Source organism: Oryzias latipes, chromosome 4, assembly GCF_053564925.1.
Source record: "Oryzias latipes strain Hd-rR chromosome 4, Olatipes_Hd-rR_3.1".
Taxonomy (NCBI): Eukaryota; Metazoa; Chordata; class Actinopteri; order Beloniformes; family Adrianichthyidae; genus Oryzias; species Oryzias latipes.
In genome coordinates, this window is record NC_136240.1 from 6,278,602 (window position 1) to 6,298,099 (window position 19,498).

Below are 19,498 nucleotides of genomic sequence, written 5' to 3' on the forward strand. Positions count from 1 at the left end.
AAGCTGCAAATGGTAACAGTTCCTTTAGAAAATAGAGAGTTTAGACTTAAAATCTTTGTTAATTCCAGTTTTTAAGGCACTTTTATTGTTGTACCAGTCCACTCTTATGTAATCTTGCTAAAAAATTGAGCTACGTCCCTCTAATAACAGATCCCAAAGATCAGTTTTTGTTTTCCGTCCATCCATCTTCCTCCTCCTTTCCGGGACCGGGTTGGGGGGGCAGCAGTCTAAGCCCAGACTTCCCTCGCCCCGGCCACTTCCTCCAGCTCTTCTGGGGGGACCCCGAGGCGTTCCCAGGCCAGGAGAGAGACATAGTCTCTCCAGCTTGTCCTGGGCCTTCCCTGGAGCCTCCGCCCAGTTTTTGCTTTGTTCCCAAAAACATGTCTTTAGCCTTCCAGAAAGGAAAAATCCCTTCTCTATATTATTCAATATCCCCACACAATAAAAAATGTGGCTGCTGAGGATGTGCATCATCTTAAAGTAAATCTGAAACAAACAATAAAAGAAAATGTAGCTTTAAGTCACAGGTTTTTTTTCCTTGTGTTTTATTCATACAGTGAAGGAGCTCATACATAATATTTGTTTTCTCTATAAAATATATCACCTTTCAGTTCCTGAAAGCAAAACTGTGTATAAATCATCAAGTTTTATTTAATAAGAAGCAACTCATTTTAAGTGTCAATCAAGGCAACCAAACCAGATTAACGATCAAATGCACCGCAAGTTTAAGAAATCACATTCTACTGAGGAAACCTTTTTATCTTTCTAGCAAAGCATCGGAGCACACCTAGGCTTTGCTGAAGAAGCAAATGCTGATAAATGACTGACGCCACAAAAAAAGTTGAGCAGGTGAGGGCAAAGCAAAAAGACAAGACGTGGTTGGGATGAGAAAGTGAGCGTTGGAGCAGGGATGCATGACTGCTGCTCTATAATGCCTGTCGTGTTTTCTCCCAGACCCGCCATCCTGTTTGTTTATCTGCTGCATGAAATTCTCCACTGATGTCATGACAACCATAGGCGGACGTCTCAAGCATCACAACAGCTCACTCTGATCAGGCGGCGAGGGGATGCTCTCTGTGAGGGGAAAAAAAACCACAAAAAAGCCGATGTTAGTACTTATTAACGTTGACTTTGCAGCTGTTAGAAGCCTTCCTTCTATTCATTAAGGGTTTTATCTCACTGGACATTTGAGAGCAGACATTCAAAACGCCTTCAAATCATCGTAATTTTGTTGTAAAATTTGTAACAAACATTCCCTCTAAACAGTCCAGAAGTGTCTGACTGTGTCCACAATTTATCTCAAAGAGTTGGAGACTGAAATGAGAATTTCCTTTTTTACTTAAGTTATAGTAATCTCATTTCAGAGTAATAAAGCTCACATAGAAGTAAAAGAAAATCTATGAAATAATGAATAAGAGCAAAATTTAACAAGTTAAAAAATTACTTAAGTAATGCGTAACATTTTGACAGGAGCATATTTGTTTTCAATTTGTTGTTTTGAATTATGCCTAAGGAATTGACCGAATTGGAAACATCTAAAATAAAGCCTTTGTTTTATTTGTAATAAAACGTTTGTTTCATTATCTTAGGTTAAAAAGCATCTCTTAGCAGTCAATCTAAGAGATGTAAAGTATAATGGACAGTATACAAAAAAGTAAATGTACTCAGCTCTGTTCACAAAACCAAATGAAGATTTTTCATTCATTGATCACTTTTGGGGTCACGGGGTCACTGGAGCCTAACCCACCCACTGTTGGGCAAAGGCGGGGTACACCCTGGGCAGGTCGACAGTCAGTCGCAGGGCCACAGTCACGCACATTCACGCCTAGGAACAATTTAAATTAACCAATTAACCTATGAAGCATGTTTTTGGACAGTGGGAGGAAGCCGGAATGCCTGGAGAAAACCTAAGCAAGCACGGGTTAAACTAGCAAACTCAACACCCCATTGGTGATTGTGTTTCAGGGCACCAGTCAGTCCCCAGCCAGGACTGGTGCCCTTTTTGCTGTGAGGCAAGAGCGCTAACCACTGCGTCACCATGCAGCCCAAAAACTAAAAAAACTTGCAGAGATTGAATGCTTTGGTTGAATAAACATTAAATGTAATTTTTAAAACTGTCCTGTGACACCAGACATGTTAGAAAATCGGACGTGTGTGGCAACAAAACTGTTTTCTTTCCTCCTCTTTTTACTAGAACAAACACAAAATCTGTCTCTGTTACTTTTTTCAGCATGAAAAAGGGTTTTATTGTAATTTAGTTTACAACAAAAATGATATTTTCCTGAACAGAAAGAACATTTCTGTTAGGACCTTATCCGATCCTTTCACTGGCGGGGAGTGGAAGCTGCTCAGCAGGTTTCTGAAGCCCAGCTGTGTTCCAGCTCACAGGAAGTGACAACTAGGCAAAAGCCGCTCAGGGCCATCTCAATTAAGAAACAACTTTTTTGTAATTTTGTGCCTCCACTCGGTGAGATACCACCCTCATGTCAGTGACACACAAACACACATAGAAACATGGAGACGTGTACCAGACAAGTCCAGAGACTTATTTCTGTTCTGTGGCAGTCTAGGTTTTTTCACTGGGGGTTTGCGATGTTGGGGCTTCTCAAGGTTATTAGGGCTTTCCCTGTCAGTGCCTGAGTTCAATGAGCGACAGGAGACACAGATAGACAGTTAGATTCAGACGCACACACAAACAAAAGCAGAACACACAAATCTTTAAAGCTCAGGAATCTGACACAATGCAAAAAAGACACTGGATGCTCAAGAAATCTCAGCAGGAAATACACATTTCAAGCAAATCTGGTTTTAAAATCGACATTCCTTTTATACATTCTCAGTCATAGCTTTGTAAATGAATGTAAAGTATTGCTCTTACTCTTTGGAAAGGAAGGATATGAAAACGTGATGGTACCTGCATCACAGGACATCGCCTTCCTGTTCCTCTGAGGTTTCACTGGAGCCTGAGGCCTCAGCCCCTCATCACCTGAGAACAAGCATGACACACTTTTAGGAAATCCTCTATTCCCGCACTTTTACATGTTCTCCAAGCATCAGATATTTATTTGTTCATATAAATGTCTTCACAGCATCTCATGGCTCTGCATTGACATTTTTTGAATCACGGCAAAGTCTAAGCTTTTTTGGGTCAGAACCTTGACTTGCAGCTCTGTCCGGCAGCCCATGCTTGTTGATGGGAGGTGGAACAGGAGGGGGAGGCAGGTTCCACTCCGACTCCTTTGGAAAAATGAAATGCGAAGAGCTTTTCGACTGAGAAGAGAACTAGAAAATACAGAAAACGGAGAAATTCATTAAGAATGAGTGCACAGAGGAGGAGTGTGGAAATAGAGATTCCTTAAATTAAATTCTGGTCTCTAATAATTTATTGTTATAAAGACCCACTCGAATGAAAATGGTGTTTTTGGTGTTTTTAACGTGTTCTTGTAGTATTTTTTCTTATGATGGAGGACCTGTATGAGGAAAATTATGATTGCCTTTCTGAGGATTTCTTTATTCAAATTGATGTAATCAGGAGCAGATGAAAAATGTCATTAAAAAGGATGTAGTACCATCTACAATCGGTGGGCCACCAGCTTCCTGCTCCGCTCCATTCTGATTCATCCACAAATAGATCCATGAACATCTTTGTTTTTCTTGTCTGAGCTGGATTAAAACTGTATGACTGCATAGCTCCAGTATTGCCTATTTTTGGTTTTTGTTGCACTGGTGATGTAAGGTTGGGGTTTTGAGGGGCTGTAAGCTAGCGGTAGAGTGTGTGAACAATGTGATGATGGAAAATGAGTGCAGGCTAACTCCTGCCCACAACTCAGAGGTGATTTTTTAATGAACTACTGCTCCTCTGCAGAAACTATGTCCTAGAAAACAATACAGGTTTTTGGATTTTGGATAAAACGGCATCATCATAATTAAAAGATCACTGGGAAAACTTTTATAATACATCAAAGGATGATCAGAACAGGAATTAAAAGTATTCTGATTATTTTCTATAGCAGATCAGGTAATATTTCATGTACATAAAATGTTTTTAGGGTTAAATTAACCTTTTCAAGAGCTGAAAGGGGTTGACCGTCAGAATCTTGTAGTTTTTCTTTCTCTTTCCTCTCAACTCTTTCACAATCCGTCCCCTCATCTCCGTCCTCCTCTGAACCAAAAAACAACAACAACAACAAAAGATGATATTGTCATCCGGGCATGAGTAGAATGTCGCAGTGACAGGCTCTGGAGGAATCTGTCGTACCTGGAAGAGCGTCTGAGCTCTCTCGTCGGGGCCTCTGCCTCAGCTTGGACAGGTTGGGTTTACTACTTTGTGGTGGAGGATCCGGTTTCGATAAACAGACACGACTGACACCTCCTCCTGTACTGCTCCTCCATCCTTCAGCTGGACCTCCTCCCGCATCGGGACTCGCGCCTTTGTGGCCGTCCATGTTCTGTGGGGACCAGTCTACTGCCTCTTCCTCTCTTTTCGGGGCATCGTCCTCCTGGTTTGGCGAGGGCGTCCTGTCCGACGGATACGGAGGCAACGGCCTTTGGCACAAATGAAACGCTTTGACTTGTCTGTCTGTCTTTCTGCTTAGCTGTCTGCTCTCCGTCCATTGACCGTCCACTTGTACGTCCATCTGTTTGCTCTCTGACCACGACCTTTCCATCTGTCTGCCACCCATCCACTGTCTCTCCATTTTCCTGTCAATCTGTCTCTGGGTGTGTCTGTCCACTGTCCACTGTTTCTCCATGTGTCTGCTCTCAGTCCAGTACTTCTCGGCTTGTCTGTCTGTCATTCTGAATTCTCCAAAAGTTCTGTCTTTGTCCCTTCCGGGCCGGGCCTCCATCATCCACTCTTTGTCCGCCAGAAGCACTTCTGTTGCCCTCTGTTTGTCATCAGCCCAGTACTTGTCCATCTCTCCCGGCTGTTCAAACACAGCGTCTACTTCAGAGATCTGTCAAAGACAAAACACCGTTCAGTCAAAAACCTCAGGGGGGTTTGCACTAATAAGTATCGAAGCGAGAGTACCTCTCTGGGAGAATAGAAGGGGTGTTTTCCTGGGTGAGGGATGCTTGGCACAGGTGGTGGACTCACAACAAGACCACTTTTCCCCTGATAGTCGTTCATTTTCCCATCAGACCCCTTGCTGGGAGATCCCACTCTGGCAGCAGGGCGTGGAGGCTGGAGGAGGGTGTAAACATTCTCCAAGGCTGTCCTAAAATACATCATGTGTGTATCATGAGAGATCGACCACTTTTCTAGTCAAATTCCTACTTGTTGAGGTCCTAATTTGTGTTACGCGAGCATGTTTATTTCTAATCGTTGTTGATTTCTGGGTCCAGAACGGAGCAAAGGAAGCAGCCAGCTGCCAGCTAGACCGGAATACACACTGATGTCAGCCAGGTCTTGCTGTGGCAGCTTTGAGACGTCTCATTTCTATAAAGACAACAACGAGATTCAGAGCGCTACTCGCCACGCATTCATGAGCCTCGGTCGGGCAGAAGGATTAATCCTAAATATGCAGCGATGGAGGGCAGAATCTGCTCTCTTCTTTGTTTTAAAGACACAGCACAGTGTGTTAAAGCCACATGTTCCTGTAGGGGTGTGTTCTTATGATTCACTCACCCTGTGGGGGCCGTGGCAACAGTGTGACACCCATCGCCAAAGAGCTCTGCTTCCGACTCCGGGCCCTGATTGGACAGAGTTTGGTTGCGGTTTTTGCGGAAGCCAAAGATGGCCAGCATGTTCCTCCTCTTCTTCCGCCTCAGAGAGTGTGCTTTGTGCAGAGACGAGAGCTGACTGAAAGAGTCGAGAAAAGTCGAATGTCACAAAAAAGGTGTCCAGTTCTGGCGCGTTCACACATGAGTCCCTTTGGCTGGGAAGCGTCTGCATTCTTCCCAGCCATCTGTGCCTCTGTTTGCTCTGCTGCTGCAGGCTGAGCTCTGCTGGGCTGCATCTCTCTGCGTGCGCGGTTAAAGTCTAAGCTTGCTTTTTAATCACAACAGCTCTATGAGTTACAGAGAACCACAGAACACTGACACTGGAACAACTAAAACCTAAGACAGTAAAAATGACTGGTTTTGGACGATTACTCATGTTTTCTGTCTTTTGAAAAGCAAAGTTAATTTTTTATCAAAAAAGGTCTTGGCTAACGTAATTTTTGTTAAAATTACAATTATTTGATTTCTAAATTAATCTTATTTGGTGTCAGGCTTCACCGCTGTTTAAGTTTGGATACAATCAAGAGAAGAACCCTCTTTTTCCTATTTTAACCATAATGGCACCTCTCTAACTTCTAACTACATTTATGAGGGTTACTTTTGTTTGACGCTCTTGATAAAAGTAGAGACATTGGTATTTATTCCAAACACCAAAACGGTTTGTTATTTTTGGTTCTTCCTCAGAACCAGCAGAGACAATCTATCAGCTGTAATGTATGGTAATCACCATAAGTTAATGGTGCAAAAAAGGTAAGAAAAGGCTCGACACTGACAACGTTTTGGCACGACATTACACACCTTCCTCAACCTAACAGCCCTCCTGTAGTAGACAGCCCTCCTGATGACAGTAAAGTAAAATTAATAACCCACAAGTACAAAAAAAAACAAAAAAGCAAATAGAGAAATGAATACAAATAAAAGTAAGAGCTGAGTCTGCAGACAGACTTTGGGTCCAGCAGCCTGCTGAAGCTCAGTCCACAGAACTGAAAATGCACCTCACAAGGGTATCTGACTGAACTCTGGTAACCATAAAAAAACACACTGGGGCTTCAGTGAGGGTTTGTGATTTAAAGCAGCGGTCCTCAATCCTTGGGTCGCAGACCGGTACCGGTCTGTGGGTCATTTGGTACCGGGCCGCACAGAAAGAAAAAAAAAAACATACATTACTTCCGTTTTATTTCTTTCGGAATCTGAAAGATGTTTTATTTTGAAAAATTGCCAGATTCTACGTTCCATCCGTCTTTGTCACTCTTGACGCAGGCCAAGGCGCTCTTATCAGTCACGTGATGGGATACCGCTAAAATAAAACCCAGGAGCTAGCAAACTGAGTAAAAAACAAACGTCTTTGGAAAGTTTCTTTGCCAAGGGGAAAACGCCCAGCCAGGAGACAGAAGATGAGCCTTCCACTTCCAAAAAAAGAAAGCTACATTTAATAGACAGTACTTCTTTTTTGCACCATGAGTGTGGGAAGGAGAGAGGATGATGACACCTAATCCCTGTCAAATTAAAATGTCAGAGTTTGTCTCGTCATGTCTCTGTGTCTCCGTCATCGAAGCGATCGTCAAATTAAATTTAAAGACTGGTCTGTGAAAACGTTCTATGACGTCGTACCGCTCCGCGGCATAAAAAAGGTTGGTGACCACTAATTCAAAGCAAATAGGATAAATTAGAAGACGAAATACACTCTAAAAACATTAAAAGAGCATGAAAATGATGAAAACACGCACAGGGCAAATGCAGCTGTTATGAAGCCGGTGTAAAGGGATCAGCTTCACATCAAACTGATCTTAATCCTTTACTCAGCAGAGGCGATCAGGAAACGACCATAATCTCAGAAGTTGAAGGATGTGAAAACATTTGCAATGAATAAAAATCCAGTGAACCACATTTAAGTGACAGCAAACATAATTAAGAAGTTAGAGAACGTAAGAAATGACCAAATAAATCACCATTTTCACAGACTTCAGCTTCAGTTCAGCTTGTTCAAAGTGTCTCTTTTTGTTGTGTTTCTTTGTAAGCAAGTGACTGCAACCATATTTGTTATATTTTAAATAAGAACAATTCACATGATGAGGGGACATGTTGTTTATAGTAAACCTGTTTGTGCCAAATGCTGGTTTAAAGTCTCCTCAGAGCCACTGCCGACTATCCAGTGAGTTTTCTCAAAGTAAACTTGACATTTTTAAGTATTTGCTGCACTGGAGTTCATTCATCTAGAAAACAATTCATCATCTGTCATATTTGAACAGCTGTCCCTGATGCAGTGAAAGACTCTGGTTTGTTGATTTTCAAAGCTCTGCCAAATGATCCTGACATGGGGCGGAGCTCGGTCATGAAACTGTCAGAGGAAACGATGAAGGTGGGGACATGAAGGCAGATGTCACCTGTCAGGCAGAACTCTTTTGGTGTAGAAATCCGGGAGTCCATCATCCAAAGGGCTTATCCCTCCATTTTCACTGCAGGGCTGCACACAGACACACACTATGAGGGGACACCTGCTCTGTGCCCTTCATTGTAAAATGTTATGAAGGCTATAAAACACATTAAATTCATCCCATCAAAATGATGCTTTTATATATACTATAGCGCAGTTTGGTTAAATTCTGATCCTTTCTAGTCAATATATGTTTTTACACTTGATATGCGACATGTTGACTTAACAAGAAACATTACACTGTGATAGAATGACGTTTTCAGAAAACAAAAGTTGAAAATAACAGAAAATAAGGGTCAGTCAATACAATAAGAAGAAAACAACTCATATTAAAGCAAATACAATTGTTCTGAAAGAAACGGGGGGAAATTTCCTTGTTCAGTCTCTGTAGTGTGGTCCGAAAATAAAGATTAGAGAATAATAAACTTGGTAAGTTTAATAGCGTAATGTTTGCCCACCGTGTCAGCAGGAATGTGGCCCCCCTTGTGCCTCCGTGGCGGCCTGGGTCGAACTCGTGTCACATGATGGAGCGGCAGACCCTGGGTGGGCAGCTCAGACAGCCCGTCACAGGATGCCGAGTGGGACAGGGGCGACGAGTACGATGGCACAGACGGGGGCGGAGAGGAGCTGGAGTCATCACACAGACCTGATGGAAGCAAAGAAATAAAAAACATTTTTTAAAGATTTGAAGGCACGGAGGAGAGACAGAAATATCTAGAGGAAAAGAAGCCTCAGGCTTAGAGGAAACCTTATGACATGAAAAAAAAATCCATGACCACTCAGGGACACACTAACTCAGGCTTGGAGGTCAGGACGGATTGAAACAGCCATTAAAAGCCATCCCAGATGAGGAGGTGAGAGACAACAAAGGATCTTGACGGAAAACTTCAAAAGGGAACAGTGGGAGATGGGATGATGTTAGAGGTGAGAGTGGAGAATGGGAGAAAAACAGCAGCCCTCACTCAGCCTGGTGGAGACGGGTCTTATTCTCCTGGTTCTGGAGCTGCGCTTCTTAATGGCTATTGTGTCCTGGAACCAGAGGAAGAGATGAGTTCAGATGTTGAGAAGGGAATGAAAGGAAAGTTAAATTAGGACTAATCTAACTGCCAAAATGATGGATTGGATTCAAACTCAATTCTTATTTCTATTTTGAAATAAATTCTGTATGATTCTATAAAATATGGATATCTATATTTAATAAGCTAGTAATTTAAATTAAATAAAGGTCAATCTTCCATTGCTCTTTTAGTCCAGTTTGGACTCATGGGGAGCTACAACTGATGCTGTAATTCTGTTTGTTAGTTTTTGTGTACTTTTGAATAGTTTTTGTGTCTTTTGTTTTCTTGTACATCTTCTGTTAGACTGGGAGGTTTCCTGCCTCTCTTTGTTCGTAGATTTGTGCCTGATTAATCAGAGCACCTGATTGGATGAGGACCTCCAGGGCAGCATTTAGATACTGAGCATCTTCTGTTGGAACCTGTCACAAGAACAGACAGACAGCTGGTTCCAGATGCAGCAGGTTTATTAGGACAGCTAAAAGTCCACAAAGCTAAATCAGGGTAAGGCAGGCAGAGGTCAATAATGAGCATGGGGGCAACAGAGGAGAGACAGGAGTAGTCAGGATCCAGGCGAGATTCGGGGCAGGCGACAGGCAAACAGAGTCAGAGACAAACAGAGTGAGGGAATCTGGATGTAACGTTCAGTAATGCAGGCAGAGTGGCACAAACAATACTTCACACTGAGTGAGGCTCAGTGCAGTGTTTAGGTGTACTGTGATTGATTGCAAATGAAAGTCAGGTGTGGGTTGCTGGGAGATGTAGTGCAGTCAGTACTCTGGAGACGGTTCCCGCCGGTGACCAGAGGGGAAGACCGAGCTCTGACTTCTGACAGAGCCCCCCCCCCCCCCCCCCCCCAAAAGATGGCAGCAACAGGGCTAAACGTTCTTCTTTGCTCATACAGGCTTTGGTCTTTTAATTTGTTTATTACTGTGTAAATAGTTTTTTTTCTTCTGTAATTAAATCTCAGATTAACTTTAACTAGATACTTGGTGAGAGTTTTTGAGTCGTAGCATTTCAGTTATGTTACAAGGTGTAGCAAGGGTTGCTGGAGCCTATCTTGGATCATTTCACGTTAACAGATTTATTAACAGTATATTTATACAACAACAGACAAAACCAAGAGGGAAAAAAAGCATTTACAGCATAGAAAGTGTGGTAGCAGAGGTGGTTCATGGGCAGCTGCTGATCATGAACTCCTTTGTTTCCAGAGGTCTGGAGTCAGATGTGAGGCCAGCTGTCTGACAGCTGAAGCTTTGCTGAAATTGGGTCATGGAACCGGACAATGATCCAGCAGCAAACCAAACAAAGGCTGGAAAAGGTCAAGAAACATCATTTAAGTCCAGACCCAAAGCCAGACAATCTCTTTACGAACCATGTTGACTGGTTCATGTCAAATACACGCAGTGATGTTTAACTGCAGCCTGATGCTGCTGAAGCTCAACATTTCCCAAATGTGTTAACTGTTATTTTTAATGAACTATAAAAAAAAATGATAATGACTCCTCAAATGTTTTTGATGTTCTTTGAGCTTCAGAGGAGCATGACTGAACAGAGAGATAAAAAAAAAAAAACATCTGCTGGTTTTTAAATATTTAGAGCATCTTCCTGCAGCACAGACACTAAAACACACGTCTATTCCAGGGTTGGTTTCTCCTGGAGAACAGAGAGATGCGTGATTGTAACTGAGTAAAAAGGAGAAAATGGGAAAGAAGGCTGCGGTTAACTGTTATTTAGAAATGAGCTGAAGGTATTTATGAAAACTGAAAAACAGGACATTTTTAGCTGTGAACAAGAAGCTAAGAGGCCTCATTGCTCCTACTAATGCTTAGAGTTCCATTTAAGTCATCAGCAGTTGACTACACAGTGTCTCATACGGATCTGTCACCTTGAGTTTGGTTGTTCTTGATCACAGTTCACCTCTGTGACACTTTTAGAAGCTGTAAGAGGTCTTTAACAGGATGAAAACATGCTCATGTTAGCCTGGGAGGAAAAGAAAAAAAAGTCTACAACAGAATTTGAAACAGTCTTTCAAATCTCTGGGATTACATTTGAAGTTAGAGAGTATTAAGTTCCTTTTTTCAACAATTACAGGATTTAAAGAAAGTTCCCGACACAGCTCATCCAATAATCTACATTTGTACGGTAAATAAAGTCTTGCTTGATTACACTAGATTGGAATTAGAAAAGTCTAAAAAAAAAAGAAGAATTATTATATATTTTTAATATAAAAAAAAAATAGGAATACATTTTACAAAGTATGATTGATGAAACATCCAAGTTCTTTAGGTGTTATTTGTGAGGAGTTTAAAGAAGATTATAACTTTTTTAAGCTGAGATGTTGCTATTCTTTAACCAACAGAGAAACTGCTTTTGTTTTCCCAGTTTGCTTTTCTTCCTTTTAGCTTCATGTCATACAAACCTCATCCTAAATTAACTCTCCTGCTAAATCATTGATAAAAAACATTTTTCTTCATTTATCTTGGAAAAAAATCAATTTAAACTTTTAAAGAAAACGAATAATCTCAATTTCTGTGTTTAAATAGGAGCTCAACCATGGCAGATTTTTAAAAAATTTGCTAATATCAAATGTGCTACATTTTATACTAATAATCATAGACAGGAGTTTCAGTGAAGATTTAGATTAACTTTAGAAAACATTGTGCTTTTGCTTATTTCACAAGAAACTAGACTTGTATGGATGTGAACCAAAGCCAGTTTTTCATCAAAAATAACAATTGTTACATTTGAAACAGATAAAAGATAAAAAAGGAAAAAAGTTTTCTTAATATAGAACGGAAACAAACTTTGGAAGACAATTACTTTATAACGGTTATATAGTTTAGCTATGAAGCAGCACAATTTTACATGATAAAAAACTTAAAAGAGGTTTTAGAATGGAGGAATTTGACATAGAAGATTTGCTAACTCTTTTAAAGTAAACCTAATTAGGCAGAACGTATTCCTGAGTCCAATGGACCTGCAGAGAGGTTGACCCCTATGGCCTTTGAATGGTCATAGAGGAGCAGTCACATCTTAAAGGGAGCGCAGTGTCTCGGAGTTCTCTTCGGACTCGTGCAACCACCTTAATGGAAGTCACGAAAAGGGAGCATGTTATAAATGTTTTTGTGAGGGTAGAAAAAGCCACACACACTTATAAAGTACGGTGCCCTTAAGCCGCATACTAGCCATTGCTGAGGTGCAAATACTGGGCCCTTACTGACAGCGTATAAATGCTGCACACAAGGGGTGTGCAGGTGATATACATCAGTGCCCGCAGGACACCTGTATGCCCACACAATTTGACCACCAAAACCTGGCCACAGAGAGGTCTACTTGTACAGGTTTGCCCACTTTTGACCCACCTGTAAGGGCAGTTGGGACTAAGGCCAAGTCTTAGGGCAGCAGCAATTATTCCTGAACCAGTTGTGTAAAATATCTAAAAACATGATGTTTATGAAGTCAAGTTATGATTTAATGTTTATTATACAATTACTGGAATGAAGCCCATTGTAATATTGTGCGATATATATTAAACTGAATTAAATCATTGTCAAACAAAGCAAAAATTTGCAGGAAGTAACAAAGTTTGCATGATTTGATGTTTATCTTCTATTAGAATCTGTTTTATTAACTTGAGCACAATCTATGATTTCAAAGAAGATCAAACACTGATGTTAACATTTTTTACAAATAAAAAAAAAAGAATCCACTTGGTGTCCTGAGCTTTTTTACGTTTTCAGATATCGACATCAGGGTGTTGTGCGTCAATCAGTGCAAACCTCTGAAGGCCAACAGAACTGACAATACATCATCAAGTGAAGCGTTGCTTAAGTGTTTCTGGTGGAGGGGCTGTACCTTGTTGACCTTTAACTGTAGAGTTCTTGTCAGAAAAGTCAGAACAATGTTTCAATACAGGAGCCCAGTGAGAGAAGCCCTCATGTTCTCCAGCTCTGTCAAGATTCAACCACTCGCTCTGATTAGTTGTGATGCTTCAGTTTAATAACCAGTCCAGGGAGGGGGGGTGTCTTATTCAGATAAGTCAGTCTTTCCAGAGGACAGAGGGATTGTACAAAGGGTTTAAAATAAAACATGTTAAATCAGGCAAAGCAGAGGAAAACATTTCTGTTATACTTATGGATGCAAGTTTAGGTCAATGTTTATTATGTGTGTGCACTCACGATGCTGGTGCCCAGCTCTTCGTCCGTGATGTCCAGAGAGTCTCTGTGTCTGTTAAACCTCCAAGCTGTTCCCTCCTCCCAGCATTTGAGCTGAGACACCTGCTGGCTCTGACACACATGGCACGCTCTTTGAAACCCGCCTCTCTCTCAATTTGCGACCACACTTCATTCAAAGTAAGATGTTGGTGGTTTACCAGAGTCTTATGAGTGCTGTAGAGCTCCTGCAGGATTTGGTCCACGATGGAGTTGGTGAGATAGGAAACCACAGACAGCTTTACTTCTCTAGGAAATGAGAGGACATGGGTGAGGTGGTGATGGGGGGGTAAAAATGAAGAATGTTAGTGGAAGTGAGAGCAAATCAATATCTTATTTAGCAAATTCCGTCTTTCATTCCCATCTTACTCCAGAGCTCGGTGAATGTCCTGTGCTGCCCTCTCCATGAGGGCGGTGCGGATTGCAGAGCGAGGGATGGACACGCGCTCGGAGACGGATGAGAGCGGGGGAGTTAATCTCTCTGCTGCAGAAGAAGATAACGGACAGAGCTCGCGACAGAGAGACACCATTGAGTCCACGATCACCTGCAACAGACGCCACTTATCAGCAACTCTGTCAGCCGAGGCGCATCGTTTTTTGACTCGTGGCTGTACCTGCAGCTCCTTATCAGCAGCTCTGGCGAGTTCACCGGCCAGCGAGTCCAGCCTCTGCCGCACTGGACCGTCCACAGACAGCACATGAGCCAGCTCGCACAGTGACGGGTACAGCTAGGTGGAGAAGACAGATGGATGGATTCTAATAACAGAAACTAAAAAAGTGGAAGGCTTCACCACACTCACAGCGCGGGAGTTCTTGGCCTCTTTCAGGACTTGCTTTGCAGCCTGAATCTCTTCCTTCTCTCCGATGCCTCGCAACAAACACACCTGCTGCTGGACGCGCACACTGAGACGCTCCATCACCTTGGAAACAAGGCAAGCCTTAGAGTGACAGGCACTTGGCAAGCGCTGACAAACGCACCCGGAGGATGAGCTCTACCTGTTCAGCTGTGCTGGTGACCAAGCCTTGGTGCAGCCGCAGCGCCTGTTTCTGGGAGAAGCGCTGGGTTTGGTTGTTCCTCACCAGAGCACGCTGGATCTGTGAGGCGGCATGAGGCAGATGAAGAGGAAGAGGAGGACTTTAGTAGCTGTTTTACATTACAATTTTTAAGCAAAGTATTTATTTAACCAATTCAAGGCTATGATTGTTAAAGAATCTGATTTTAAAGTATTCACCCACATTGCTGTTCATCTTCTTTGTAAGATCATACCCTTTGTTAAAGCACCAATATTCAAAGAGCAAACAGAAGAAAATCCTTATGAACCAGAGTATGTTGAGACAAGTGGGATCACAGCCCCAAATCTGTCAGTGACAGCGAACAGTTGTTTACTTCATGATAACCATTTGATGTTGACAATAAAATGTTGACTTTTTGTGTTTTAGATCTTTTTCTGTTTAGTTTCAATGTATTTTTTGTTTATTTATGTGAATTTCTATTGTTGTTGCGACCATTTTATCTTCTATGTTTTGATTATCTTTGTGTACAAGAATGTACCTCTTCATGCACAAAAGAATTCAAATCAAATCAAATCAAAGGTTTCTTTCTTACATTTGTGAAATTAATATATCTAGGGGGAAATGTCAAATAACTTTAAGACTTTCTTTTGGCTTCTCTGTTTCACAATGAGTCACCCAAACAGAAACGATGTCAGCTGTTTGTCTGGGGGCACTATTGGCTGAAAAGTTGCTCCAAGAAAGAAAAAAGGCTCCAAAAAAAGGCAAACTAGTATTTGTAGAACCCTGACCGTTATTTCTTGATGAATGCTTTCATCTGCTTCTCACACCATGTTTACTGCTCAGACATATTTGAAACATTTTTGTAAGTTGCACTTCCTTGGATTCACACTGGACTGCACTGTGGTGTAGCGGTTAGCACTTTCGTCTCACAGAGAGAGGGCCCTGTTTCACATTCTGGCTGGGACCTTTCTGTGTGGAGGTTGCTTGTTGTCCTTGTGCATGACTGGGTTTTCTCCAGCTGCCTTCCACAGCCCAAAAGCATGCTTACTAGAAAGTTGTCAAGGCAACAATGTTTTTTCTTTAGTAAGTCTGATTTTGTCTGAAAATGAGGACTCCTGTTTACTTTCAGGTGAACCCTGGTCTGCTTCACTGCAGAATGAATTCAGATGGACTGTTGCACAGATCAAGGAGTGGAAGAAAACCAAATAGAGTTATTTTCTGTACATGTTAGTAAGAAAAAACTCCACAGCGTGCTTCCATTCAGCCATCTTTAGAACCCGCTGAATCACGGGGCTACTGAAGCCAACCCAGCTAATGTTGGATGAAGGCAACCCTGGACATGTCACCAGCCCGGTGCAGAAACACACTCAGATAAACACCCAGGGACAAATTAAAAATCCCAATAAAGCTATTTTATATATATATTTACAAGTACTATTTTCAAATGTGAGTAGCAAGAAGTGTTTAACATATTGAAGGCTTTTTGTGAACATTTTGCACCCACAGCACTGCCTCCTTTTCTCTTGGTTAAATGCTGCAGACCGAAGCTCCACCTCTCAAACAACACTCACTCTAAAAGCATCCTTTGCAGATCCATGCACATGACACAGCTGTGCATATTCCTTATCGGTAGCTGCTTCGAGAAACTCTTACAAGAGCAGCTTATTTTGTCATGATCCTGTTTCTACCTGTGACGAGCTGGCTGACAGGTAATCAGCACTATCACTCTCCCCCGTCTTAATGCTTTTTAAAGCAGGCTCTTCCCAGAGACCCTCTACTGGAAGTCATCTGCAGCCAGAGACTCTCCAGCTGCCTGTTCATGGGTTCCAGTCCTCGTTTGTTCTCTGGCTGTGGATTTTCTTGCTTCATGTTCTGGACCACGGAGTTTGCCTGCCCCTTGCCTGTGCTTCTAATATTTGGACTTTCATGTGAGACAGTTTCTAGCGTTTTGGCAGCGCATTGTGACCTGCTCGGGTGTTGCTGTGTCTCTCCTCCTTTCTCCTATCACTCCTCACTGCTGCCACCCAGAAGTGGCTACATGTCTTCCCCTCCTGTTGTGCCTTTTAGATTGAGGGTGCAGCGTCCTAGTTCCATCAGACTCTGACATATAAACTATTTACTATTTTCTGAGCCGTGTGCTTCCTGGAATCTGTTTCTCTCAGCCTGACAAGGTTCCTTAATGAGGAAATGACAACAATGAAACAAACTGTGTTGCGGACCAAACAGCAAAGCGTGAAAGTGCTTTAAGTCCCAATTGCTCCTCACAAAGGAGTGCACGAAAAGCTCACAGGCTTGTTATGCATGCCGGAGGAGGGGCAGCGGGCTTCAATAGGCTCTTCATGGCTGCTGCTCGCAGCTAAATTAAAGCAGCACCTCCGGAAGGTTAGCATAAATCAGTCTTTCCTTCTCTAGATTACTGTGACCTCAGAAAAGATCGATTACATCAAAACAAAAGTTTTCGGGACTCTTTTCAAAACTGCATTAGTTAAGCAGAATCTATTCAAGGTTTAGGCTTCATGCTGATTCACTGTAAGGAGTGTTACCGCCTTTTGCAAAAATCACAAATCATTGCTGTATTCAAGCTCTGTATGAGTTTAAATGAGGGGATTCTGGGTAGACTTCCCTGACATTGTCGTGCTGCTGCTCACCTTGGTGAGAGCCAGCTCGGTCCTCTCAGGTGCGCTGCGGTAAGCCTGGCTGATGTCGCTGAGAGGCAGAGGCATGTACTGCAAGGTGAAATTACTAAGAGGGGAGAGGGCAAAGGAGGAGCTGCGTTACCCAAGGACAACGTGCTGAACTAAAAAGAGAAACGGAAGTGGGTTACAGATTCGATGGTTAGCAAAGGTTAAAACCCCCACTGGACAGAGTAAATCCCAAAATATTTCCCCTGCAACTGGTAGCACATTAATCTGTGCAACCGAGTCATCCCGGGCTCGAGGGAAGTCTGGACTGTTAAAGATAAAACATGAAATGCAACAATTTGTTCCCCTGAAGTTCAGAATTTCAGTGACGTCAAACGTCTACACTTCCTGAAGGCGAATGAGGGAACTCATCATTCACAGAAAAACACCCGCTTACATGCAACAGACCGTGTCATAATCGTCTTACTGTTCAAGAGCTCGTGCCACATCCAGGAACCCCGCTGCAGAAGTGTTGTTGCGATCCCATGTCACACTCCTGCAGGGCATCCACAACCAGTTATGGAAAAAGCATCAGAGAAAAAGAATAGCACCCCCCTCCCCCCAACATTTTCTTCACCTGAGAGTGGTGTTGATCTGCAGGGCTTTGCTGAGCATCTTGGCTCCGATGTCCTCCATGCTGTTCCCGCTCAGGTCAACCTTTCTCAGGCAGGTGTTGCTGCCTAAGGCATTGACCAGCACAGTTCCCCGAGAGCGCAGACGTGAGTCAGACAGGGACAGCGACTGCAGGGCCTGGGGTGGACAGTGGAAAAATTACTTTTTAGGAAAAAACTGGCAGACGACCCCAGGATGAAGAGGAGGAGGAAAGATTTACTGAATACTGATGTGCAGCTTGCCAACATGACCTTACAAGCTGCATTCATGAATTAATCACAACATATGTGAGTAGTGATGTAGAAATTGTGCCACGTATGTTGACAGAGGGGAAGAAATAATTCATCATATAGACATATCTAAGTAAAACATCATCAAATAATGATGATGTTTGATTTTTTATGTGAAATGACATCACACGTTTTCCCTCACTCATCTTTTATTAATTAAATCTTTTCTGAGTTTAACTAATTTTAACCCTGTATGACCATTGCTTTCATATTTGGTACATGCATTTCTGAGACCCCTATCTCATTAGCATGATAAGACCTTTTCTTAAAAAAAAGTATTATACATCATTTGGTCTGTTTTCTGCCATGTAGTTCATCATTATTCCACTAGGGGCAGTAGAAGGACTTTCCCCGCTGATTTCAAAATGGATGCTTCCATGAAATCTCCAAAATATGTTTTTAAGGGAAAGTTTTGCTAATTTTCAAAACATCAAAGTGAGAGTTATGATGTGGTATTACGCTCACCAAAAAAGGGGAAATTAAGTTATTAGAAAAAAAGTCAAAAGATTCTGCCAAAAAGTAGTCAAAACTTTACGAGTGAATAATGCTAAATGTATGATTTTAAAGCCATAAATTCTCAAGGAAAAAGTCATGTTTTATTTTTTTTAATAAAGTTGCACTTTTATGAAAATAAAAGTTGTACATTTAGAACAAAGTAAAGCAAGTTCAGCGAGATCCTTGAGTACCAGTCTGATTTCCATCGGAATAGTCTGCAACATACTATAATTCAAACAAGTAATGTTTGTGGAAAAATATTCAAAAGGTAAATGTTATTTTATTTTTGAAAAACCATGACTTTTTTCTACCAAGATTAAAAACTCTAAAGCATGACTTTCTAACTTTTTTTTTGTAAATGTGAATATTCTTTTTCCAGATTGGATGACTTTCTTCTCATAATTTTTCAGCGTCATTCTTACATGTTTGGTTTTTTTCTTTCTTTATGGTGGCCCTAATACTCCGACGTAAAGAATAACTCGTCTATTGTTATTTCTTTTGTTAAATGACAACTCACTGTGTTGAAAAATGAAAATTAGTCGATAGTTGTTTTTTACAACATAGTCAAAAACTTGAGTATCCTATTTAAGACAGTGGTTTAAATAAGGCGTTTTTTCCCTGGAAAAGTCATGTCACATTTTTGCCTCTTAAACTGACATTGTGTGTGTGCGTGTGTGTGTGTGTGTTTGTGCGTGTGTGTGTGTGTGTATATATTACATGTTATCGAAAAAGTCTCTTGTGGATTTCATCAAAGGGTTTTAAAAAAAACCCAAAATGTTTAATTTTCTGTCTTTGTTTGCATCACAACGTCTTCTTCTGAAAGTGCATCTTTCCGTGTCTTAACTTACACATTCTTCCTCCTGTATTAGTTGAACAAGCTTCTGCAAGACTTCATCCAGAACCCTGCCGAGCAAACATGGAGACGCCGCTGTGTGAGCTGCCACAAACTGCTTTATCTGCTTACAAGCGTTCCACTCAAGCA

General features: G+C 41.8%; 1 protein-coding gene across 5 annotated transcripts in view; it reads right to left on the bottom strand.

The window, feature by feature from the left end:
- Window positions 1–376: 376 nt before the first annotated feature.
- The window catches only part of LOC101171983 (capping protein, Arp2/3 and myosin-I linker protein 3), a 35,183-nt gene continuing 16,061 nt past the window's right edge, over window positions 377–19,498 (bottom strand). Inside the window, exons 20-40 of one of the 5 annotated variants that reach the window (XM_020701861.3) lie at window positions 19,365–19,419; window positions 17,697–17,869; window positions 17,547–17,615; window positions 17,087–17,180; window positions 14,421–14,519; window positions 14,225–14,344; window positions 14,039–14,152; window positions 13,794–13,969; window positions 13,586–13,673; window positions 13,392–13,499; window positions 9,118–9,184; window positions 8,614–8,801; window positions 8,106–8,185; window positions 5,627–5,800; window positions 5,030–5,216; window positions 4,259–4,955; window positions 4,062–4,162; window positions 3,156–3,237; window positions 2,915–2,986; window positions 2,529–2,636; window positions 628–1,074 (exon numbers count right to left, since the gene is read on the bottom strand). In XM_020701861.3, the coding sequence (XP_020557520.1) occupies window positions 1,034–1,074; window positions 2,529–2,636; window positions 2,915–2,986; window positions 3,156–3,237; window positions 4,062–4,162; window positions 4,259–4,955; window positions 5,030–5,216; window positions 5,627–5,800; window positions 8,106–8,185; window positions 8,614–8,801; window positions 9,118–9,184; window positions 13,392–13,499; window positions 13,586–13,673; window positions 13,794–13,969; window positions 14,039–14,152; window positions 14,225–14,344; window positions 14,421–14,519; window positions 17,087–17,180; window positions 17,547–17,615; window positions 17,697–17,869; window positions 19,365–19,419 (2,893 nt within the window). In that variant the 3' untranslated portion in view covers window positions 628–1,033. Of the gene's footprint in view, window positions 487–627; window positions 1,075–2,528; window positions 2,637–2,914; window positions 2,987–3,155; window positions 3,283–4,061; window positions 4,163–4,258; window positions 4,956–5,029; window positions 5,217–5,626; window positions 5,801–8,105; window positions 8,186–8,613; window positions 8,802–9,117; window positions 9,185–13,391; window positions 13,500–13,585; window positions 13,674–13,793; window positions 13,970–14,038; window positions 14,153–14,224; window positions 14,345–14,420; window positions 14,520–17,086; window positions 17,181–17,546; window positions 17,616–17,696; window positions 17,870–19,364; window positions 19,420–19,498 lie in introns of those variants that run through there. The other 4 variants (XM_020701858.3, XM_078946486.1, XM_020701862.3 and 1 more) reach the window with 4 other exon arrangements.